Raw genomic sequence first — 25742 nt, 5'->3', positions numbered from 1 at the left:
GGCGGTTTGCATAAATACGTTGGATGCAATGTTTGGTTTAATCAGCTAATAACTGTTCATGACCTGCACTGAATGGGCATCTAATTTCGGATACTCTGTGTCTGAAGGTATTTGAGGAGGAATGTAATAAAACTAAAATTACTAAAAATAAACAGGCCATTTTAATATCTTATCAAGGGTAATTTCATCCATAAATCCAGAGTTTACGTCTTACGCGCACGCGAGGACCTGCGGAGAGGAAGAAGTTCGCAGCCATATTTCACATATCACAATCGGTAGTTTACGGTCCAGTGAAAAGGAAAGTTAGTATAAATTTGCCTAAATTAATCTAAACATAATTAAAGCTCGAGGCCTTCAATAAATTATTTTACCTATTTTCGATGCTGCTTTCATCTGTTGAAGTTTGCCTATATGGAATGACTCATATATGGATGTTTTCGTATGCGGCTGGATATCGTCGATTAAATTATTATCTTTTTTTTCTCAAAAACCACAGTTCCAAAGGGACTTTTTGCACCATCGAGCGTTGCCCTTTTCTCAATCTCCCTTCGAAACCTTTCGACATCTTCCTTTTTTGTTCTGAATAAACTGGGAATCGGAATATAGATATTAGTCTGCAGTTGGGACAGCTCAATAACCCATAAACCTCCATCTAGGTGTTCCCTCTATACCATACACACCGTAGGATAAGATGCAGCCCCTGTTTACAGGATTTACAAGTGTCGTAATGATATCTTTACGAGGCCGTTAAAACTGAAGGTGTTTAGTATGTTTTACGCACCCAAATTACGGGCCTCTAAAGGGTTTTATGGTACTTCGGAGTAATGTTCGTCGCTTTTTTAGGTAGTTTGTGCCGGTTTTACTACTGTTTGTTTTCCCTTTGATTTAGTGTGGGAATTTCGCGATCAACAATGTTTCTGAGCACCGTTTCAAATAACAAAACTGATCTTTTTCGGGCATGAGCCATGGGAAAAGCGTGACCACATTGTTGCCGAGCGATTTTAGCAACGATCTTCAAGAACCCCAATCCCATAATGGATTCCATCCTCAAGTAAATTTATTACCCGAAACTTGTTTTATCCGAAGCCGGCCATAACAAGCCACTATCAGGTTATTTATCTAATTTGAATATCTTCGGCCAGACGGGAATGTTATTCAAATGTGACTTGGACAAGGACGATAAATTACGGGGGGACATTTCTTTACTGTGGACGCCATTGAAGCATTATTCGGAATAATTTTCCATTGTGCGGTGATCCACGCACTTTGCATATCTCCCCGAGGGTTCCGATCGGCATTCGTTGACCCTCAATGACGAGCACCCTTTATTGGTAGATTTTCTTGATCGCTATCACTGCAAATTCCATTCCTTCGTTTAGGCACGCCTCCTTAACACGTATTTCCATTATTCTACATACAAACCTGACCATTTACGTCGAAATGCATACGGCACCACATAAATCTTTCCGCCCATAAATGCAACTAATTTAGCGCAATTAGTTTTCAAAAACTCTAGAGGCAATAAACATCGTCTGCATAATGAGCCAGAGGCACCATCGAAATCGACAAAAGATCGTTATTTACTCGCAACGACAGCTAATTATGGTTACACATCCTTGTAATTTTCGAAATTGCGGTACCAGGTACTTATTATGAAGGATCATATTTAATGGCACCTTTCATTAGGTGTTCTTGGACCATGAGAATGGGCGGCTTGGTATACGATGGTGATGGTTCATAGAAAATTGTGTGCGGCTGTGCCGTGAGGAAGGTTATTATGCTATCTCTTTTCCTTCAGCTCTGTGCTGAGGTCATGGAAGAAGTTCTCGCAGCCAACGAGCGTTCTTTTCGATAATAAAATATTACGTATCCTCGGGAGAGTTTTCCACGAAACGACAGTGTGCTAGGGAAAATCAGTTGGTGGAGAACTGAGGGTGGAAAAGTCCACTGGATTCGTTGCAGACGTTTTTTAATTCAAAATTCGTGAAGTAGCTGCTCAGCGAGTGGCGCCGATCAAACTCGTAGGAAAAGCGTGGAAAACGGCGCTCTTTCGGACAAAAAATACTTGTTACGTCCAACATCAAAAGTTGTGAATCCCCCAACGAACCTCCTTTCAGAGATCGAATCATTTCGGAGGTTTTTCAATTCAAAATTCGTCAATTAGAAACTCGTAAAACCGCATTCTCAAATCTTGAAGAAAGCGGAGAGAACGAACGAGAGTATTTTTACGATTATTTATTTAAGGAGACACCGGATGATGTGTACCCCATTTTACTCAAAACTAGCTGCCCATTTGCACCTCCTGTCCGGGAAAAAATTTCTGTTACGAGAAGTAAACGCGCGTTCGTCCCATTGTCATATGAATCAAACTTTCTATTGGTCAACGCAGAATTTCATGGGTATTTTATGTCGGCAAAATTGCCACAAGCAGTTAACGACAATTGGCCATCTGCACAGAGGTATCCGGTTATAGGTTTACTTTGGCAGGCGATGCTGATGCAGAATCATCTGAAAAGATGACAACGATGTGTAGTAACGTATCGAAAACGTGCTAATATCAGAGTGAGATTTAAGATTTTGATCTTGGGAAATGTTCCAAAAGAGACCATCCACCATGGTGGGAACACGTTAACAAAGTTAACTGAACGGGAACAAACTAAGCCTAAAACAATTTTCTTGTGGGACGGCCACAAAAGTTTAACGAAAACCGCGAAATGAGAATCCCCGCTCATAAATCATTTTAATGGTGATGGGAAAATTTTACCAGGATAATTGAAGATGCAGAAACAAATGTGTCTTCTTCCTCCTAATGTCTTTTAGTGGTGCGTCGAACCAGTTCGAGTAAAGCCGAGGAAGGCTGTCCTGAAAGAGAAGAACGAAATATATAAAATTGCTCCTCAAATCCAAATCTCAATCAGATTCGTGAATTTACCAAATAGTTTCTTTTTAGAAGTTCTCTCCAATTCCAGGCTCCTTATTATAACTCTTCCTGATTTCCTGGATCTGTCACATTCGACTCCCCAATAAAGCAACTCAATAATCAAAGATAGCCGCATCAGGCCCGTTTCGGATTCAGGTCTTAAACGCCAATCATAACCAATATAGCACATGAGCACAAATTGCAAAGGTGGGGTCGGCCCTGGTTATCTGGAGGGGGGACAAAAAGCGAATTCGTTTGTTTCGAGCCAACGTTTACGAGCCCCCCGATGGTCGTTTTATCTGGAACACATTTCAACCCATCTCCATCAATCGATTCCGGGGAAGACTCCGAGAATGACGATTTAGTGTTAGTGCCAGTCTCAAATGGTCGTAATGTTTGATTTCGCTATAGCACATAAGTGACAGCTCACGCTTAGGTTGTATGGCGAACCTGGAAGAATAATAAAATCTAAATGCAATTCAAATTCCAAACAAAAATTAGATTCCAATGGTAAAAAGCAATTTATAAGCAAAATGGGGTAGTTTAATTTTAAACGGGACCCGGAAATTTTAGCAATGCAGATCAGCTTCCATGCTGTGCCATAGATAAATTACGGTTTATAGGAAGCAGGGAAGGCCATAACGGCAGAGGGAGGAGTAATTAATGGTTTAATTGCAGCTGGGGTTGAATTCGTAATTGCAATTAGGCGATGCCACAAAATTTAATCGGGTTGCGTATGTACAGGCAATTTCCATCTATCGGATTGTAATGGTATTTTAATTATTATTAATGGCATTCGGTGTTGTGGCATCGCAAGTGAAGCAGTTAAAAAGAGAATTTTGCGAAGCAATGAAGCTTAGTTCCGAGCCAAAATAGCTTTCTGCTTTTGCCCACGTTTTCTGCATGCGATGATGGGGAAAAACTTAGTAGTACATTCAGCTAACTTCGGATGACGCACCAGAGATATTTATGGGGAAGGTCGGGTTCGCCCAACGAGTAGCAAAAAAGTCGCTAAAAATGGTGAAATAAAAAAATAAGAAAAAATTAAATATCGCCTAAGATCAGTGCTGGAATCGGAAGCCCCCGCCTGACGTTGGCCGCACCTATGCGCGAAGAACTGATCTTTGAGGACAGGCAACAGTTAATAGGCAAAATTACTGGAAGGTTGAAGATACCGTAACTCAGAATGCAGGACATTTTCGTTCCATAGGTAAATCGAGCAAGAGGAAAATTTTCAAAACCGCAGAAAAATCACCTTACAGAAAACTGCCCAAATCACTCAAATTATAACCTGAAGCAAATCATGCTGTTAACCTAAGAAATAAGAGAAAAAAACTGCGGAAAAGGAACTTAGAGGTGGCATCACGTGTGGAGCTTCTTTGGACGTCTATGAAGCAACAAATTATTTTTGAAAAAGGTCAACAAAATCCTGCCTTGAAGGTAAGGAAGGGAGACATAATATGCAGTAAACAGTAATAAGAATAGATGAGGATGCGTAATGTTGTTTGATCAAAAAATCCCGTACCTTATGAATTAAAATTCAGCTATTTTTAGCAAATTATGCAGAGGATTAGTATGCTTTAGAATGTTTAAGTACTGCCAATGAAGAACTGCTATGCAAGATGTTTGGCTCAACCATGCACATCTGAAAGAGCGCGGTAGATAAGATGATTTTGAACCTATTCGACCATATATGTACGTTACTACATACAGTGTCACGCATTTCGAGATATCGTAAGTTTTCAAAATTTCACCGAATTCCCTGTTTACTTTCACATGCGTTACAACAAAAACTTAGTCGAACAATTTTTCCTTTTCCAATCAAATATTTTATGCACCATGAAGTCTGCTTCCTTCAGTACATCGTTCGAATGACCAGTGGTCAGCGAAGTTTTTAAAAATGTTAGATCGACCCTACCATTTGCATTTTGGTTTTTATTCGCTTTCAAAGTTGACGTTTCATATTCAAGAGATTCATTTTTGGAATTTTAAAACGCCACAAGTTTTTCCCCATATGTAAATCCTATCACATCTTCCATATCGATAAAATACATATTCAAGTTTGTACGAAAAAGAATGGAGATCAAATGTTCGACTAAATTTTTATTGTAGCTTATACGGAAGTAAACAGCGAATTTGGTAAAATTCAGAAAAATTACGATATCTCGAAATGTATAACACATTGTATAGTAATATATGTATACGGTCAAATGCGTTCGAAACCACCTTATCTACCACCGTCTTTCGATGATCTAAACACCTTGTAAAGACAGGAAAACAACTCTTTCGACCTGCTTCGAACACATCTAAACGCAACATTGTTTTCATTAACTTACACGCATTACTATACATGAGAAAACCATGTTAAAACTCCATTATGCTATAAGTTAATTTTACTGCATATTAACTTTAATTATTATTGTAAGTTTACGGCTAATAACTCATTCCGAAGCATAATTTTAATAACATTTCCACATGCCACGCCATTCAAATATGTGCAGTCGTGATTCATTGGATTCAATATATTTCAACAAAAGAGCACGGATCTATACACATAGAGAGAAAAATATATTTGAATTTGGGGCGCATCCTCAACGGCGCAACGTCATCGTCTCCAACAGGATAGAGCCTCGTTTATGCTGCACTCTATATGCAAGCGGCCATTGAAGCCATCGAAACCGGGCATAGAGAGCGGTTGTAATTGCAATGAGACTCTGGATGAAGCTCTGGAATGGCTGGAATAGAGCGTCGCACTTTTTGTGCCTGTCTCCCGTTTTATTCCGTGCAATCAGCAGTTTTGTTTATCGTTGTTTACGGCCAAAGGGCAGTTTGAGCACTGCTGCGGAAAATGTTATTTCGCACTCGTGTCGTAGTGCCGGCAGAAGGCTCCGATAAAACCATAATTAATAAGCTTTGATTCAATCCATAAAATTGAGGTTAGGAATGGTGAGTGGAGCAGTGTGTAAGCGTGTCGATTAAGCTCTGACCAGCGGCCGTAAAGGTTTTATGGGTAGTAAACCATAAACCATCACATTACATCGATTTCGGGACTGATTTGCATTGTAATATTAAATATCGGCTAATTTTATGAGTTTATTTGCGGCTAACGTGACCAAATGTGCGAAATAGGTTGTTTAGAAGCTGTTACTTTTTATAGTTGCAGACGGTGGTAAAAGAGTGTCTTAATTGAACCCGTTAGTTAAGCGACCGAAACATGTTAAAACAGTCATAAAATCAAATTCCTATTCAGTTAGGCCATTATAATTGGTAATTAACGGCTTAGTGCAGCCTCAGGATAATTCATTAGAATTTATTAAACTTCCTAATTTGTTATCCTAAGTTGTGGTCATAAATTGCCAGCAAAACACCTTCCCGACAAGCGCCGCTAATCCAGGGAAGCGAAAAGTAATAACTTCACTGTTTCCTTAATTTAAATTTTCACCTCAATTCGAGCTCTAAAAGATTTGTCAGGTGCCATCATTAAGTGCCCAATTTATTTCAATATTGCGTACCATAAAGTCAAACGAAATCCGAAATTATTATTTTGGAGTGCGTTCGAGGGCACTCACTTTCTCCTTTTAATCTTTGTCTTTTAAGCAAACGCACCCTTTCTCAATGCCCCAATTCCGAAGAACCCTTCCTTTTTTTCGTGCATTTGCATCATAATCGACCCCTCGTTGCAACTTTCTAGTTTTACTACTTGCCCTCGCAGGGGGCCATAAACCCTTTTTTTACTAAGGTAGTGAGAAATGAAAGTTTCTTTTCATCCGCCAATTCTTTGCCAAATTTACAGCTTCAGGTACGAGAAAGAAAAACGCCGCAAACGCACGATTTTTTAGAGAAGGAATGGAATTATGCCTGTAAACATTCACTTTACATAACGAGATGTTAACCTCCAGTGCCCTTACGCACTCCCCAGCCAACAAATCTAATTTTACTGGGCAGTTTTCCAACTTTATTCCATCTCTGGATACTCCAGGAAACGTACTTTTGAAGATAGAACGGATATTGGAAAACCCGGTCTGGAGTTAAATGGGGTAGAAAAATGATGGTAACATCTGTTAGATCTCAACCCCATTCGAGGTACGAACTGAGGTCATGCTTTCGGAGGTAAAATCGAAGTACCACCCGACAAATTTTTAATTAATCCGAATGCATTCGTAATATATTGGACTACACGGCCTGGGTCATTAATTGCACCCCGTGCCCTCCCCCGGTGATTTAGCCCGGCATTCCGGACGTCGTCGGCTGCATTGCATAAGGGGTGGTCGGTTGCCATGGCAGCAAGGGTAGAGGGGTTTTACGCCATATTGCGCCCAGCATCGCTTCGTATTGTATTCACTACATCAGAGATGGGCTCTTCGAAAATGGAATATGATGTATATGGAGATCATGACGGAACGAGGGCCGGCCTGAAATGGGCATTTGCAGCGGTTAGTTATGGGCTGTTTTTTTTCTGGTCAATAGTGGATTTGCAAATATTGTTCGCAGATTTTGGGGGCTGTCCGGTTCAGTTCGTTAAACAGTCGGATTGTCGGTGGAACTGGACTCGATACCCTTGACCAAATATCCTTCGATCTGATATATTGTTCGACATTGTTATAAATCTAAAACGGGACGGTTCTCAACGCAATATTTACACAAACGTCGGCATTTTTAAAGCCGTAAAATGATATTCAAAATTAAAATTTTTATTGCTTTTCCCCGAACCCACGGAATTGTGCCAAGCAATAAAACTATTTTTTTTAATAATTAGTTCTAGACGTTGTATTGTGAGCTATGGAATTCGATTTCAGTCTTCGACTTATCCTTTTCAATTCCCACACTAATTTATGACCTTTTTCTCGCTTTTCCTGCTAACAAGTAGAATCCTACATGCATCATTATTCTAGGCATTGCAGGGAGTGTATTCCTGGTGACTATTAATCGTGTCAGTACTAATAAGGCATGTTAAAACACCAAGAGAAGTTTGCTTCCTTCCAACTCGCATATAGGTAAAACTTGCACGCAGGACATTAGTATAATAGACCCAGTCAATTACTGTCTGTAACCAAGGACATGTTTATAATTTATCTATGACTCACCCTCCGTTGAAGCCTGAAAAAAGGCTTAGAAGTAATAGTTTTTCTTGCACTCTTCTCCATGATAAAGCCGACCATTCCGGTGATTGTTTACGACATTGTTCCTCAGACGATTTCGAACAGATTAATGGCGGGAGATAGGACCCTGTTGGGTTATTAATGGCCGCAGTTACTGTTGTATACCTTCCCCATAAGATAAAGATAAAACCCAAAGATAAAGGGGTAAAATACGCGACCGTGCCGTTTAGCCATTCGCAAAGAACTCGAATTGAATGCAGGAGGGAATTGGGGCGATTTGAGTCCTGGAAAAAAAGCGAGGTTCTTATTAGAAATTTTAAGGGAAAAAAGTAGGGCCAAAATCGCGATCGAAAGGGCTTAGTTTGTAAAGGGCGTATGAAGAATTTGCGTTTCGCAACACTGCGACCCGTCAAAAGCTCTATTTTCGTGGTTTATCGTATATGTTACGTATTTACATTAGAAGCAAGTATTTTCCATGAAAAATCTGCAACACGTAAAATATTGTTTTCAATTGTGCCTTTTTTGAACTAACAGACGGGGTGCCCACGCAGTAGATAAACGAACTCGGTCATGGATATGTTACATGAAATACCTTCACAATTTCTCAAAGAACACAAATCCGTCACAATAGTATGCACGGGGTTCCATAGAGACAAGATGAGAAAGCCCGTGTAAATCTTTTAAATTAAAAAAATGCCCGACTGAAAACAAAATTCGACGTGATCCAGCATTTCCACGAAAAATATTTCCACCAGTTTTTAACGAATTCTTGAAGAACCTTTGGTGCTCCACTAGGTGTGTACCTGAACTGCGGGCGATTGATGGGCTAAGTGATTCGTTAAGATTTCGCTAACTACATGGGACAGGTCCCATCCAAGCGACCAGAATTAGGCATGATAAGAAAGCCCGTCTAAGCAAAAGAGGGCGAGATTCGCAGCCTTCACAAGGAAGCCATAACTATAAAAGTAACTGGCGAGGGAAATGAAAAGTGCGAAGAAAGGTAAAAGGGGGTCGACAACGTCATCTAGACGGGACATTGACACATTTTACGAGCCCCTAGATGGGGGGAGGCGACGAGACTGTTGCGTGCCATTTTTTGTCGAAAATTTGCTCAATCGGATGAAGCGGGATTACGGAAATGGGTCTGAGGCTTGTTCTCCTTGCGGTTGAGGTCTTACAAGCAGATGAATCGGTTTTATTTGTAATTTAACGATGCTTATCCGTGGCCAGTAGTCAAATAATTTGTGGGGAAAAAGAAAACAAATAATTGGCTATATAGTTCGTTTGAAGTGGAGTGAAATGGCCCCAAAACGGCGGCATCTAACAATATCATGCGTGATAATAACCAAAAATATTTACGTTGATCCGCATCGCACAAAGAAACTGGCACATCGTAAATGTCAGGAAAAACTGCTAGAACCGTTCAAACAAATAGTAACCTTGTTTGTTGAATATTTATATCTGAAGACTCTCGTTTTATTGGTTATTATAAATAATCTCTGGTTATTTGAATAACTGCTGGTTTGAAATTTTTTTTAACGCGATTCTCGAATGGTCGTCAATTTCGGTTTAATTGCCAAAACCGAACCTCCAAAGGCCCAAAATTGAAACAGTTTTTGCAACAATATTTGCCATTCTTTGAACTCGAAATCCAGCCATGACTACAAGAAAACCGTGTTCGTAATATGGGAGCAAAGTCACGATTTGGGCACCGGGTGCAGCGGAACGAAAGAGCTTAAAGCCCAGAGAGGCGGATGCCAAAAGGGGATGCCCTTTCTACGTGCATTGAATATCATATTTCACTTAAAGTACCCAAGTTTTTTTCGAGAAAAAATCCCTTGAAAGAGAGCTATTGGTCCTTAAAAACCATCGGAAAGCTGGAAAGTGAATCGCAATATCTTGCGACACATGTAATGTCGGCAGTAAATTAGGGTATATGTACGTACGTAGCTATACATGAACATAAATAATTTCCCACTACAGTTTTAGCGGCATATCAGTGTCAGCACCATATTTAGTCTACAGACATAAAAAATATCTCTTTCTAGAGGCTTGTCAGAGCTTATAGTTGGATTTTTTTGCAAAATTACCCCCGACGCCTTCCCAGTAGCGGGAATTTGTTCATTCGTGGGAGAAAGCTCCATACACTTCCTACACATTTACGCACTTGAAGCCCCTAGACAGCTCCCCTGAACCGATGTAACCGGGCGATCCATCCTAACGAATTTGGTTTCCCACCCATCGCAAGATTTAGGAATATTTACTTCAGAAAAACAAATTTAACTCCACGAACTCTCCACATTTCCAGCTCGTGGATAGTTGTGATGCCGACGAAACAAGGCCCTTTTGGCAACGTCGAAATTCCCTCCTCAACGAAAACTGGAATTAACCTTGACCTCGAAGATCGATTTCAATTCGTTCTAAATGTGAACTTTCGAAAAAATTACCGTGTTTTTCCGCTACAAATATGCATCACGATATGAAAACTTTATGTCAAAAGAGCAGAAATCACCAGTGTCAAAAGACCTCTTTGCCTTTCGAAAACGATACGTTGCGGCGCCATACGAGAAGTCCTTCCATGTCCCTTAGGGGCGCAAATGAAGATAACGTCTCGCTTAGCTGCCTGGAAATGGCAGCATGTGCAGTTTCCAGGCTGAAATGTACGAAAGCGAGGGAATGTGAGAGATCGTGTAGATAGGGCTTTAAGCCGGGCAACTACCAAGAGACATTTTTGCCACATATACTCCCTTTATGTGATTTCGATGAAGCCCCTAAAGAATAATCAATTTTTTAGTCAATCACACTAATGCAATTCCGGTAGAACAATTTGATGCGATGCAACCTCGTTCCAGAGCATTTCGAACGAGGTCCGGAACTCGAACGCGAGCGCATTTGCCAGGACTCTAAAGCAGCAATATGCATTCAAATATTTAATTAGGCACAGGATTTTGTCCGTTTTCAGACTCAGATGAAAATGGTTATGAGGAAATACGGTACGAGGTCGTTGGGGAATATGAGGCGATTTCCCCGACTTTATGAAAACTGTTTGTGCAGCATCTCTACGAAAAGTTATCGAGCTTTTGCGGTTTAAGTTCAGGCTCTGGTTTTCTCGTTAAACGTTCCTGCAGGAATTAATTCATGTTTGCAGTTTCTGCCTACCAAGACTTTTATTAATAATTATGCCTTTTCATTGCGAAACACCCTAATGCAACTGCGTTCCCTCTTTCAGGTCCGAACGGATGTCCAAGGAGACGAGGTCGTCAGACTTACACCCGTTTCCAGACCCTGGAACTTGAGAAAGAGTTCCACTTCAACCACTACCTGACGCGCAGGCGACGAATAGAGATCGCGCATGCCCTCTGCCTCACCGAACGTCAAATTAAAATCTGGTTCCAGAATCGGAGGATGAAGCTCAAAAAAGAACTGCGCGCAGTAAAGGAGATTAACGAACAAGCCAGACGAGAGAGAGAGGAGCAGGAGAGGCATAAACAACAGCAGCAAGAGAAACAGAAACAGAGCATGGGTGGTGGGGGTGACAGTCTGCACCAGCACCACCACGATGCTCTGAAGATGAACATGACGAAAGCTGAAAGTCCGTCGGATCTTCTGAAAACTGTGACGAAAGTCCCCACTTAAAGAAGATTAATGTGCCATGTTTGTTTTTGTGTGCGAGACTGTTCGTTTTTCATTTTTTCTGTTGTGTTTGTTGCTGGCTCTGTCTTCGAGGACGATTGTATATATAGTTTGTCTTTGAGGTCATTTCGCGATTATTTATGTTTTTCTTCATTGAGACTGTGTAGTGCTTGAAGATTTGAAAATACTTTGCGTTTTGCTAGTGGACTTCTCGGTAGGGAAGCGATCGTCCGGGGGTGCGAAACCGCATTCATTATCGTGCTTTATTATTGTTTTCTGTGTTAAATTTCGTTGTAAATAATTATTAGCCTTATTGCATAAGTTTTCCGTTATGATTTTTATACTTAAAGTATCTTAAGTTATTTTATATTATATTGTTGATCAGACAGAGAAAACTGATCCAAAACTCATTTTTATTAATTGTTGTGATTATTTTCTTGTTGGAGCGTTATTTTTTGGTTCGAAGCTTTATTTAATGCAAACCGAGTTTTATTTTTCTTGTGGTAAGTGTTTCTTTTTGTTTAATGTTGAGGGTAACCTAGCAATAAATCGACTAATTGCATCTTTTGTTAATCGTTGCCTCTATGTGTTGCAAAAGTGTTCACATTTTTATTACGGAGATTTTTGGTGACTTTTCAAAATTGTGCCAAGCTTCGCAATTTTAATAATGGTAGATATTATTAAAACAAATAACTTATCCGCCGCAGTATCCATAACTACCTAACCATCACAAGATATATGTTACATGGTGGGTTGTCCCACTTTCTGGAAATATTCTAGTAAACTCTATACGTAATTTGGTGTCAGGGTAGAACAAACTTATATTACAATAAAGGTTTAGAAGTTTAACGCAAATGTGTATTTTCAGCAACCAAATATTTACAAGATATACATAACATTAGTAAGTATTCCCATTCATTCCTATTCCTGTAACGGCAACGCCGTGATATTGTTTTCTTTGAGGGTGGCTCGGGAGGACGGAATTGAATTTGATGTTCGCTAAAACCCCTTACCCTTCAAACCTCCTCTTTATCCAAGTCACCAACTCTCTCAGCGACCCTCCCTTCTGTATGCTTGTACAAGTTTATTTGAAATCCTATAACACGATATACCAAAAAAGCACACATTTCTTGCAATGCAGATACGTAAAAGTGTACAATATTTTCAATAAAAGAAAGTTGTAACTGTGTAAAGTGTTCACGTGGAATAATTTTCTATTTGTTCATACTCAGTGTTTGTAAAAATATACAAGTATACGCTATTAAGTTTTGTTAATGTTTCCCCTGATTTCGTTAAAATTTTCGTTCGAAAAAAGGCATACAACTGTTAAGCAAACATTACTCAGTGTCGTACCTAACGTATTTCCAGCCTAAAATAATTGTATTTAGACGAGTCGCCATAAGTGTTATAGGTGTACAGTTCAACTAACCTGATGTAAATATTGTAGGCTTAACACTTCAGCTTTCAAGTTCTTGGCTATGTAACCTAATACTGGGTGAACAACCATTTTCCCATTTCAAAGAAAGAAAATTCTGATGTTTTGCCTAACTGCGTATTTATTTTGCATTACTATCGTAAAGTGATATTAAGTGCATACCATTTGATATTAAGTGCATATTTGTGCAAACTTAAAAACATAACAATTTTTAAAATGGGTCAGGTTCAAATTTATGATCGCCATTACTTTTAAAGTGTAGAAAGTGATCGTGTAGTGATGCTTTAATTCCCCTCGATTTTGTTGCAAAAGTCGACTTTCTGATGTTATTGTTCTCTCGCAACTATAAAAAAAAAAAAGTGCAATATTTTATTTATTTCGATTTCTTTTTCATTCTTGTTCACTCTTAACGCGCAGACACCTGTGCAATAATTGATCGATATTTATTGAATTGTTTATAGTAATCGATAAGTCTCGTAGGAGTTAAGTTTAAATTAATATGATGTTTCGTATCGTACGATGTAATATACGTTTTAAAAATGTCAGCAAGAGCTTTTGGCGGTTTTTGGCTCTATTTTTTGTTGGAAAATGAGGCTCAAAAATGTGCTTCGGGCTCTGCGACGTCATACCCTCAAACCGAATTAAAATTGAATGTACTATAGCTAGTTGTACTGTTAGTGGGCTACGATTAAGCTTTGATGCCATGTTTCTTATATTTACCTGTAAAACCTTAATATAATGTAAGTGTACAGATTGTCTGAACTGATTAAATATTTCTTTGGAAGATCAGAATTTTAATTTCTGTAGCCCGAATTAGACCTAAACGTGCGGCATCTTCCAACCCATAAGAGCTAGAAAACTGGTTAATCGGGAAAAGCTAATGCCGTTTCGATGACGTTTTTAGTCCCCTTCGTTTTCGATTGATTTCCTCAATACCCCAAACTTTTGCCGAACAACTGCTGTAGAATATTACAGGTCCGACCTCGCCATTTGGCCCCGCTCTTACGTAAAAAACTAACCTGCCTTGTGCACACAAGCTGCCTGTAACGAGTGCCATAATTTGTCTGCAGTTGAGTCACTCCAAGTATAGTCTCCATGCTGGCGGAGCTTTATAATGAGCCTCCCACACTTACATGTAGATATAGCTCTGTACGTTTACACTAGAAAACCGTTTCGTTGGCTTGAAATAAGGTTGCCCTTTGAGCTAACGTTATGTCACCAAATTTTGAAAAATCAAAGCAAAGACCATTTTTGGTTTGAAAAATGGACCGCCCTTCGTGTCAGGTATTCGAGTGGAACATTAAGCGCAAGGAAAAAAAGAAAAGTACTAATACAAGATGGCCTAATTTGATCAAAATAATGGTGGATAAATAGAAGTGCAATAAAACTGAACGAAACTGGAAAAATTCCTGACTAAACAGGGTAGAGAGAAAAAACAGCGTTAGCTAATGTTTCTCTCTTTCTTGTGTCACTCTACGAGAATGTTCAGCTTAACCTAATCTGGCAGAAGAACATTTTCCAATTATTTTAACATAAATATGTTTTTCTATTTCTCCTTCGTCTTGACGATATAATTAAATGCTGAACTCCCTGATGCATTGAGCTTCGCGCCTCAGCTTTTAAATAGAGCTATAATGAAAGACAGGGAGAAAAATGCGAAGATTTCAGTGCTGAAGCATGAAATTGGAAGTTCTCTTTAGGGCCCGATAAAAAGTGTCTTATTTATTGTTATCGTTTTCGTTAAGTCGGATTAAAATCTTATTTAGCACAATGTCCTTTTTCGGCCTTTTTTTAAAAACTATTTTCGAATGTCATTTCCGTTACGTTTTACATCCCAACAAGACAAGCGAGCCGCTGCTTTAACCTTTAAGTGAGGAAAAAAAATCAAAATCGTAACTCTTAACATCTCGCCATCACAGAAACATTGTCTCAAATAATAGACTTTCCCTCATGAGTGACTTATAAACAAATGAATTATTGCCTCGTAAATATACGAGTGACTTGTTTATTAACTTGGCTTTTCTATGTTTTATGTCTGTAGCAACTTCTTCCTGGAAACCCCTATTAACACAACCGGATATCGTTCGCAGCTTTGATGTCACTTAACAACAATTGTTATTTGTTTTATGCGGAACTGGAACGGCGGAGGGAAGCGACACCGAAGCAGTAATAGAGACCTCAAAATTGAGGCTCGAAATCGAGTTGCGAAATGTGAATGCATAATGAAAAAGTGCGCATAACAATATGTTCCAGGCACATAACACACAATTTTCTGGGGTTTCCTTCGCCTTTACTATGTAATAAGGCCCTTTACGGAGCCTGGATAGATCGGTGGAGCGAGGCTGATGTGGGCAAATCGGCCATGCTGCGCCTAAATTGATCCATTCAATAACCGCAATGTGTGCTGCCGCTCTTTCCTGCTTCTCTTATATTTATAAAGGAACATTCACAGGGTTAAGGAAATTGCCTCGGCTTTAGGTTCGTTCGAAGGTGAGAAAAGTGGAAACCGTACCTGAGAAATAACATTTTTTTCCCGCGCCATATGCTCGGTACCCGACCGATCGTGGTTCCGTATTGGCTCCATCGCCAGTGCTCTCGGGGCATAAAATTATTTTTAACATCTGGTCAGGCAGGCGGTATGCGGGATTTTTCTTTATTTTTTTTTTCTTTAACATTCGGACGATTGTAATCTAATCCGTTCGAGATGGCATGCATGGAAGACCTATCGGAGCAGGAAAATAAATTTTTCAGGTGCCATTATTTTGTTATCGCGGAGCGACCAAGAGGAAAGATTAAAAGTTCCCTTCAGAACGATTCTTCTCCTTTGTTTTAGATCAGATACAAACTAATCTAATTCCACATAATAACCCATAGATCGCCATAAAACAAACATACTTTAAACTAGGAAAAGAAATGAATGAACCACTTCAACGGCAGTTGATACGGACTTCGTGTCTTTTATTATTTTTTGATGGGCCCGGTTTTACGGCTTTTCTTCTATCCGGCCAGAAATTATACGGTCTCCTTTTACGACCGTTCCACTTTTCGGCGTAGTTGTCAGTTTCAAATCGATTTAATAAGTCTCGAAGACCAATTCGAGAATTCAGCTCTATCCTGGTCTCCTCCGGGAATATTGGCTCGAGGAACATTATTACCCGAAAAAAAGTAAATTGTACCTGAATGGTCCTCAGTCAGGTACCGCTCTCGAGGATGGACCAAACGAAGAGAAAAAGAAATAAGAAGGGCGATGAGACATAATTCTTCTTGTAGGAGATGGGTGGCAGTTTAAACGGAATGGCGTATCGTGTTTCTTTTTGCCGGAATGCAAAGAACCCGATAGCTTATCCCGTGCTCTTGACGGGGCCGTTATTAATGGAGATTTTTATTTCCTTTTGGGACTTGATGCGTTTTATTTGCTGCTGGAGAATGTAAAATACTCGATGCAACTACCACAGAGATAAGTTTTAATTTAGTTCGGGCACTCAGAAAAGTATATTTTCTGAGACGAAGAATTCAATGCCCGCAGCAGCTTCAGTGCAACGTAGTCGCCTCTACTGCAAAAAAATCAGGGCCGCGAACTGTCTGGTAATTCGAAAACTAGATACAGTTTGTATTGTTGAGATGTTTGCGCGTGCGCCGCACATATGTATGAATCAATTCGAGATCATCATAAAACATGACCAGTGGCGTCTTAAAAACTTTATGTTTTTGGGATTGAAATGAAAAAGAAACTGGTCCTGTAACAAAGGCAGCTAAGTAACGAGGAGATGAAGAACTATTCGTCTGTGAACTACACACCTGAAGAAATAAAATCAAAAACACCAAAACCGTTTATAGCTATACGGAACACGGTGAAATCATTAAGATATGCGGGGGGTCCCACGAATACGGGCCTCTATCCGTAGCTTAGGAACTATTACTGGGAAAAAGTTGAAGTTTGGGCATGATAGTGAAGTGGGGATGATCCATCGATTTAAAATGTTTTCATGGAAACACCACTCCCTGTTATATCGAAAATGAATGTCAAATCGTTTATTTCAAACGGAACACCCTGTGTATTGTACCAAAATTCTGTTCTGCGGCACGTTATGAAGATTTTCCACGTATAACGTTGTATATCTGAATTTTACAGTTTTCGAAGTATGTAAAATTTCACAAAAAAAAACAGTTACAGCCATTAATGCATTATCTAATAATTCGCAAATGGCTAGGTTTTTTGCAATGAAATTTTGCGATATTGCACAAAATGCCTCACTTCCCTTGGATCAGGGGGTTAAACCGTATTTGTTATACAGGGTGTTCAAAAAGATAGCCCCAAATTGTCTTTCAAAAATTATAAGGAACTTATTAAATTGCAACCCCCCATTTTTCCCACTAATTCATGTCCAACACCAAAAATAAGTACTATTCTCAGTTCAACTGTCTATACTTAATCGTTTTCATTTTAACTCACAAAAATACTTTTCAATGTTTAGTATTCTACTTTAAATATGGTGGCGCCCGTAAATTACACAAACGCAGATTATCACAATATGTTTGTTATTTATGATGGCTGCAACAAAGTACTAACCAGAACATTTCTATACGTCATCACGAAAATTCCTCAAACACCTAATAGATCATTTTAAAATCGGCAGACCTTCGCAAACACCTTGTAGAAGAAATAATTATTGGTGACGAAATAAGAGTTTAAAGCGCTTAACGTTGGATAATTTTAAGTAATAATACTGATAAGTCTATATATCATCAATATCAGATAAGAATCCCTTCGATGAACGTAAAATTTAGATACAGAACATTGTATGTATGTGAAAAATGTAGATAATGTTCCTGAGAATCGAAATTTGATACAATGTAATATAGTGATTTTTCCATTTCAAATAAGCGAGTTGACATTCATTTCCATTATAACCGGAAGTGACATTTTCATGAAGGTATTTTTAATCAGTAGAACACCTCCGCTTTAATATGATATTCAAATCTGCACTTTTCCTAGGCATAGTTTTCAAGATATGGATAGAAGTCCGTATTTGTAGGACACCCTGCATCGGCACGCCTTTGATCGTGCTAGAATTATAACAAATGACCAACTCAAAGACCTACCACCATTTTTATTCAACCTGTATACACTTCCATAATTAATTAACCCGTTAGGTTAGTCTGTAGAAGACATGCATATTATACCTCTGTCTTTGTTATTTGAATATTGCGCTCCCCCCCACTCCTTAGAAACGTACGTGCTACCTAATTCGATTCAGACGCAAAGACACAAACTACAAACTATATATATGTTGCGGGGAAATCCGGTTTTTCTGCAGTGAGAGGAGATGGCAAAAGGTCCCAATGGGTGAAAATGCAGAAAAGAACGTTGAAAGTTTCCTCTTCAATGCGCCGCAATTTTTTCCGCTGTGGTGGGCTGCAAGGGGGTGATTTGAAAATTACGCTTTTCAAGCGATTTTCCAGGCATCGTTTCAGTTAACTTTGCTAACCCAGCGGGAGCTCGGCAAAATCTTGAGAATTTTCGTATGCGATTCGTGAAGGTTCTGATCGATCACCAAGCTACGGCGCAACATTCATCTACTGAATTTGGTTTCTCCCCGCTAACACGGTTCAAAACTAGTTGTTTTGTCGGATTTTGAGGAATTCCACGGCCAAAACTGAGCCTGAAGGAAGTTGCATGTTCAAAAATACACCTTTTTCTGTAAGACTGATAATTTTTGCAATTTAAGGACATAACAGAAAGGACTGGGAGAATTCCTAAAAGAATACCAGCTGCAAAATAAAAGGGTAAGGGTCCTCAATGTGGTTGTCAATATGCAGAACAAGATGGCGAAGGTTTTCCCTTTTGCGTCCGATTGAGTTCCCTGCATTGGAGTGGCCTGCCATGGGGGGTGATTTTGCACCGTTTTAAGGGTGATTTTCTAGATTTTTCATTAAAGCGCAAATAAATTTCCGTTAACTTCCTAGATAGGAATTTTCTAGAGGTGTCCTGTCGCACGCCATTTGCGCCTGTGCCGTCATCAAGATTTCCAAAATCGTAATCGGAAAAACGGGTATTTCACGTGTTTGCGGCCTTTTCGGTTCAACATTTATTCAATTCGCTCCCACGTTAAATGTCCTAAATTACGCGACAAACGCACCTACAAATCTCATCGGTCGACACTAAACCATGTCGGCATTAACCATTTTTCAACCGAATCTCTTCGTTAGCATTGATCCTACACATTTGCAGAATATCTCCCTGATCTAAATCCCCTGTAATTTAGCACCTCCTGTAAGAATCGACTCCAGTCCGTGCTGTATCGCACCCGGAGCTCTGCAATAAATTGAACGCGGCCATTCTCGTAAAATAGCCCGCCAACTATACCCGGGTGGGTGTAACAAACTTTCGCGATAACGTTACCCAAGATTTGTAACCCATCGCTAATTAAGGAGAGAACAATCCGAAAGGGAGAAAAAGGAATCTCCAGTCTCAGGTGAATAAGGGAGGAAAATCGTGAGGATTTTTCAGGAGCTTTTTTTACCTGGCAGCATCAAACCAGTTTTGCGAGATATCCGTCTCAGGTTCACAAGAGAAAAATGTCAGATGTTAAAATTTATTAAGGTCGTTCCGCCGTATACAACCATTTCAGGTAAATTAAACTTAGTTTTCCAATGGTTTGTTTGACAAATAAAGGAGGAGCAATGTGATTTATGCGTTCCAAAAGGGCCGTGCTCTACATGTTTCTTTGCAACAATCGCCAAGGATAAAGCTGCAACAATTTTACGAGAGTTTTATCGATACCTTTGGAACATATTCCATATAAGTGAGATTTTAATACAAAAGACGTTCCCCCTGATCTCATAGTCTACACGTCATCGCCAGAGGAGGCATCCCCATTGTGAGACGTCCTTATATATCACATTTTTATTAAAGTCGATAAATCGTAATTTTCATATTCCCAATTCGCGCAGCTCTCGAGATTGGCCCTGCCATTAGGGAGTCACAAATTACACTCCTGCTGTCAGACGCAGGTTGCCTCAACTTGCAGGAGAATGTTTTATAACTCTGTCACGCGGTCTTTCGTTTTATGACCGTTTTGCCGGGCCTATGCAGGAATTGTTTTATTATGGCTGCCAGGCTGGAATTAATATTTGAAACTGTGATACCAGTTTTAACGGTCGGTTTTGGTACATTCAAATGATGACGGACTGGAGCACTGAGAAGCCGAAGCGGTTAAACTCGCGTTCGCGAATTTTTTCCTTTGGTAGAACCCCATCTCGCCAAATCCAAAATCCGGGATCGGTAGAGTCTCTAAACGTGCCACGAGCCATCTCGGCGGAGATCAGCCAGCTCCGCTCCGCTTGAGCTGAGCGGGTTCTGTCGGTTCCCGAGACATGGACCATGCGCGTGCAGGATATGAGGACGGAAACGTGGTGATGCATCGTCTGAAGTGAAGTTGCTCGCTGAGCGTCGCACCTCGTCCCTCTCATCGCCGTAAAATGAGGACGAGAATATTTTGTTTTCCAGCAGCGAGGTGTCGGAAACTTGCTCTGCGACAGGTTCGCTCAACCGACCACTACCTCCCTGCGGCGGCGGTGCACATTGCGTTCGACCAGCAGTACCCCATGTGTTCGGCTCGATGGGAAGACCTGGTGTACGTTGAAGGTAGAGGAACGGAATATGCCAAAACAGCCAGAACATGCCAAAAGATTGCTTAATGAAATTCCGCCTCCCTATGGCTTTGTAACAGCCTCTACAAGCAAACATTAATGCTGATTTTTCGATTTTGAAAGTCCCAAATGCAGGGTCTAAAATATGTTTTTTGTTTGGTTCCAAACCTCACTGGAGACATCCACGATCAATAGATAGGACGTCTCAGTAACGGTTACAAGGCGATATCTCCGTTACAGTTAGAAATACTCGAACATGTTTCAGGGAAAAAATCTTTGGCTTGATCAAACCCATTATTTGATGGAACTTCACAGTTTTTACTACTTCCGGTCATACCGCAAGTCAATGTCAATTTCCTTATTTTAAATGAAACACCCAGTATAAATTTGCATATTAAGATTCCACACATTAAAGCAATTAAATAATTATCAGCACTCTATTCTTGGATCTTACGTTTAAATGCCATATGTGATTTTTAGATGCGTAGAGCTCAGAAGCACGTCTGTAATTTCGCTTACACTCTCCAAATACTTGTAACGTGTCTACAGAGTGATTAAGAATTCTTAATAAGATTTGCAACTCTGAATATTGAGCAGTAGTGATTCGGAACATCTCTGTGAGCTTTGCAGGTAGTATGGCTGGTGTTTGGCAAAATAGCGCAGCCACTACTGGTAGTCTCTCGTTTAGTCGTTACCATGGAAACCGATTTTGGTTTATAATGATAAATAAGTCGAAAATTAGGCTTGTTGCGGAAAAAATGTTTTAACAAAATGCACAAAAAAGAGTGTAAACAAAATTACATGCGTGCTTCTTAGCTATACGCAGCCCAAAAACGCATATGGCATTTAAACCCAAATTCCATGAATAGAGGATCTAATAATTATTTAATTACTTCAATGTGTGGAATCTAAAAGTGCCAAATGTACAGGATGTTCCATTTGAAATAAGGAAGTTCACATTGAGTTCATGTACAACCGGGATTAGTGAATAGTCCCAACGCGTAATGCATTTACTCAAACCGCACAATTTATCTCCAAAACGTTTTCGAGTATCTCTAAGCACAACGGAGATATCGCGCTGTGACAGAGTTACTGAGATAAAGCTTCCATATCTGCGGATGAGAGCAACGGATATCACCTCAACCGATTGGAAATTTTTCTAAAAATTTTTAATCGTTCCAAGTCTGCGATAACGTTTCAATTTCAATTAGTTTTTCGCCGATCTTTCGGAAAACCGAAGAGCAAATTAAGCATTAAGAGAAAAAAAGAGAGGAGGATGCTACAAATTATTGGCCAGTAAGAGATGAAACAACTTTCCTTGCGGCAGTAAAAATTGGTACAAAATTTCCATAAAATATTTGATGGAATATCTTGGGAATCATTCTGATATCGGTTATGAGATCGAAAAATTATGGTGGCAGCACAATTATAGTCACGTATCCATCGGATTTAAAAGGGGCTGAGAAGTGGTGAAAATGCATTTTTATCTCAAACGTTCCATTTCCTAAACTTTCTGGTAGCCGATGAGAAACTACAGGTGCATCACAGTGGAATTGTGCTGTGAGGAGATACAACAAAAAGTTTGAAAATATATGTGATTATGTTTGAAAAGGTCGATGAAACCTTCTTCGTCAGTCTGAAGACTTTTTTTCATTAAGTGGGCAAAGGGCAATATTGAAATTTACTTATATAAAGTGATTTTGCCGATTCTTCAGGATCGCCTGAATCAATTTTCCCCACATTCGCAGAAAATACTTTGTGGATATACTCTATCGAGTGCCCTGTACAATCATCCAATCCTTGAACATTAATTTCTTTGACTTCTTGCCTAGTGCCCATCTACAAAGGTGCCTAAATATATATAAATTTTCAATTCTTAGAGGTTTTCACTCCGTGCACCTAATAACAATCGGTCGTTCCGCAGGGTAAGCGCTAAACTCATGCTGGGTGGCTGGTGTGAGAATAAAATTTGGAACACCCCAGAGAGGATGCAAACTACCCTTGAAGGAGCATCAATTTCGCAAATTCAAATATTTTATGGAAATGATGCATAAGAGGATGAAGTTGGTTATAATGCAGGATTTATAGTAATGCAGGAATAGATTATACATTTATCGAGATCCAATGGAGAGAGGTGAAAAGCCTTAATGGGAAAAAGTGTTATTTTCAAGTGGAAACAACTCTATCAGTTATTAGTCATGCGCGTTCCATTCTAGCTGAAGACAAACCTGACTGATAAACCAAACTAACTCATACCTGGTCTCGGATTAATTACGATTAATTAACTAAAGACAAGTATGCACGCTTTAAGTTGATTCTATATAGGGGAAATCGGTTCCTTCCGATTAATTATGGGTGGGGGAGGGGAAAGACGAGATCAACATGGTTTACACGCTGCTTTTGTATTAAGTAGATCACTCACATGCGTCTAAACCGTAAATGATAAATTAAACAAATTACATAGCCGCGACAGCCATGTCGGCGACATTAACTGCTTTAAATTCCACGAAAGTATCCGCCAGCACTGACCTAACTTAAACCTTTTTGTTTGGAGTCTCTAACTCTAAATAACAGCTAGCTTCCATCAAGGTGAATTAGGTTATTTGACTTTATCACTTGTTTTTACTTTGTGAAGGTACTTGGGCGAGGAATTCAATAATTCTAATATGCAGGTACGGAGACGAAGATGGTATTGTTGTTCGCCCCCTGAATGCCGCAAAACGTGCAAGCTCCCCTTTGTCTGAAGACGTCATAACTACCCCTTTGGAAATTAAATTGCCCCAGTGTCCCCATCACATAAAATAACCGTAATATTTTTATTGCATGTTCGCACATCGGAAACCCAATATTATCACACTATTTCAAATTTCAAATATTACCAAAACAAGCAATATACCCCAGTCCAATTCCTACAACAAAACATCAGCTGCAGAGACATATCTGCCATCCGACAGAGAACCATCCCCTCTCTCTTTCTCCCGCTCTGTTTCGAGTTTAGGTGGGGCGAGTGACGTCACCCGTTCAGTTCCCGCCTTTGGCCGGCTTATGGGCGGGAAATAAACGAAATTTACGAGGTGATATAACTGCTATCTGCCGGCCGTCAAACGAACCATGCGGAGGCCATTACCAGTCCGCTATTGGTTAAACCGTTTAAGCGACATGCTGTCAGGCATCGGGAGTGAAAGGAACCAAGCGAGCGACAGAGAACGCCATTACGCGGTGCGTCCGTGATTGCGAGAGAAATCGATTGAGATTCACTTATGTGCCAAGGGTTACGACACACGTTTGAGGTAGAAATCCGACAAATTGCGAGTGAGAGAGCATGATGGAGCTATAAAGCGGTCGTGAACGAGCATTGCGAAGAGTTTCGCGGCATATTTAAGATATTATAAGGGCTCAGGTTAAACGGAGAATTTGCTTGGAAAAAATATGTTATGAGCCGTAAAGGGCTTATCTTTTTATTATTTTATTTCTGGAAAGTGAGATGAGGTTGTTCGGAATGGGTTCGAGGGTGAGGATGGCTTCGTGAAACTGCGATGGCTATAGAATTACTTTGACGAGGAACGCAAAAAACTTGAAAATATTTAATAAGAGTTTCTGCTGGCTAGCAAATACAAGGCTCGCAATCCGTCCAGAGATGTTCGGCGGTCGTCCTGAAATGCAACCTTATCTACTGCCATCGTCAGCCATCTCCCCGTTCCTAATCGGTCTTTCCAACATCATAATTAGTGTGCAATCTCTCTTATTAACCCCCAAAACTATGGGTGCAAACCATTTTCCACAACTGCGGTCATAAATTCGAACTAATGGACATAAAATGTCCTCCGGCCATTAAAACCCATGTCCCACTCCTTGTAAAATCAGGTAAACCACAAAGTAGAGCGTTAAAACACCACCGAAGATCATAAAATTGGCATTTACGATACTGCGCCTTTTTACTTTAACGATCTTAGATGATGTTTATTATTATCCAGGTCGTCGTAAAGTCGAACTTTGACGATTTCGGCGCGTGCCTAGGCCACACCGTATATTTTCGTCAAACGCACTTTTACAGTTTTAACTGCAGTAAAAGTCGCCTTAACGGTCATTTTATTGCTGCCACGTTGCCGTGTTACGGTAGTTCTTCTCATGCTTTACAACCACAAAGAACTGTCACATAAAAATCGCTTCTCACCGGTTTGTCACACCTTTATGTCTCTATAATGGGACAGAGGATTATAAAGGACATCATATGCACAGCTGGTAGTCCCCTTTAAAATTCTTTTGCTGTATAAATTATGTCATGTATAAACAACCCCCTTTCATTGTTATCAATTTCGAAAAAAATTCGTTTACATCACTCAAATTTATGTTTTTATTTTTGGTTCACCCTATACTATTAACTCGGTTTCCGTTTGTTGTAGGATTAAAGAAGAAATCTGTAATAGAATAAGCGTGGCGCCATCTAGACAACACAGCGCAAAGTGCGAGGACCACAGGGATTTACAGCTGAGACTCCTTAACGAGGTGAGTTTATTTTGAAGTTACGACCACCACTAAAAGATGTCGTTACATGTTTTAGCTGCCCGTAAAGTTTTTTTAAGGCATTTTTATAGGTCGCTTTTAGTTCCTTTCATAATAAGAGTTCACGGTTTCTCGTTTTTTCGATTGTTTATTCAATTTAACTGTTTTCAATTTTAATTACTCTGAGAAGTGATCAGATCGGAAAGAATTTTGTTTTTGCTTTTGTCTAGTCAGAAGCAAAACAGCCAAAACCAAGAGTAGTATCTACTATATAGGTTTTAGTTCCACATTCATGGATTTTTAAATATATAAGAAAACGTTAAGAGAACTCCATTACCTTGACTAAATCTCTTTTTCTTGCTTATTCACTGAAGAATAAGTTTTATTAATTTTAACTTAGAGCTAAATAATTTTTACCTCTGTTTTCCACGTAAAGAACTTCAGTCACAATAATGTTTCACTCAAAATTTATAAACCCCATTTTCACTATCACTTTTGG

General features: G+C 39.6%; 1 protein-coding gene and 1 long non-coding RNA gene across 3 annotated transcripts in view; one reads left to right on the top strand and one right to left on the bottom strand.

The window, feature by feature from the left end:
* LOC136345988 (homeobox protein abdominal-A homolog) overlaps positions 1–13871 on the top strand; it is a 27085-nt gene extending 13214 nt beyond the window's left edge. For both annotated transcript variants that reach the window (XM_066294785.1, XM_066294784.1), the window contains exon 3: positions 11249–13871. In XM_066294785.1, the coding sequence (XP_066150882.1) occupies positions 11249–11655 (407 nt within the window). In that variant the 3' untranslated portion in view covers positions 11656–13871. The remainder of the gene's footprint in view (positions 1–11248) is intronic.
* LOC136345996 (uncharacterized) lies at positions 159–25742 on the bottom strand. Its single transcript, XR_010733239.1, has 4 exons — positions 25661–25742; positions 2933–3370; positions 2765–2862; positions 159–2508 (listed from the first exon to the last, which is right to left on the bottom strand). It is a non-coding gene; the product is annotated as an uncharacterized lncRNA (long non-coding RNA).

Source organism: Euwallacea fornicatus, chromosome 21 (genome assembly GCF_040115645.1).
Source record: "Euwallacea fornicatus isolate EFF26 chromosome 21, ASM4011564v1, whole genome shotgun sequence".
In the NCBI taxonomy this organism is placed as follows: domain Eukaryota; kingdom Metazoa; phylum Arthropoda; class Insecta; order Coleoptera; family Curculionidae; genus Euwallacea; species Euwallacea fornicatus.
The sequence above is the reverse complement of the archived record's forward strand: the minus strand, read 5'-3'. Positions and strand labels throughout refer to the sequence as shown.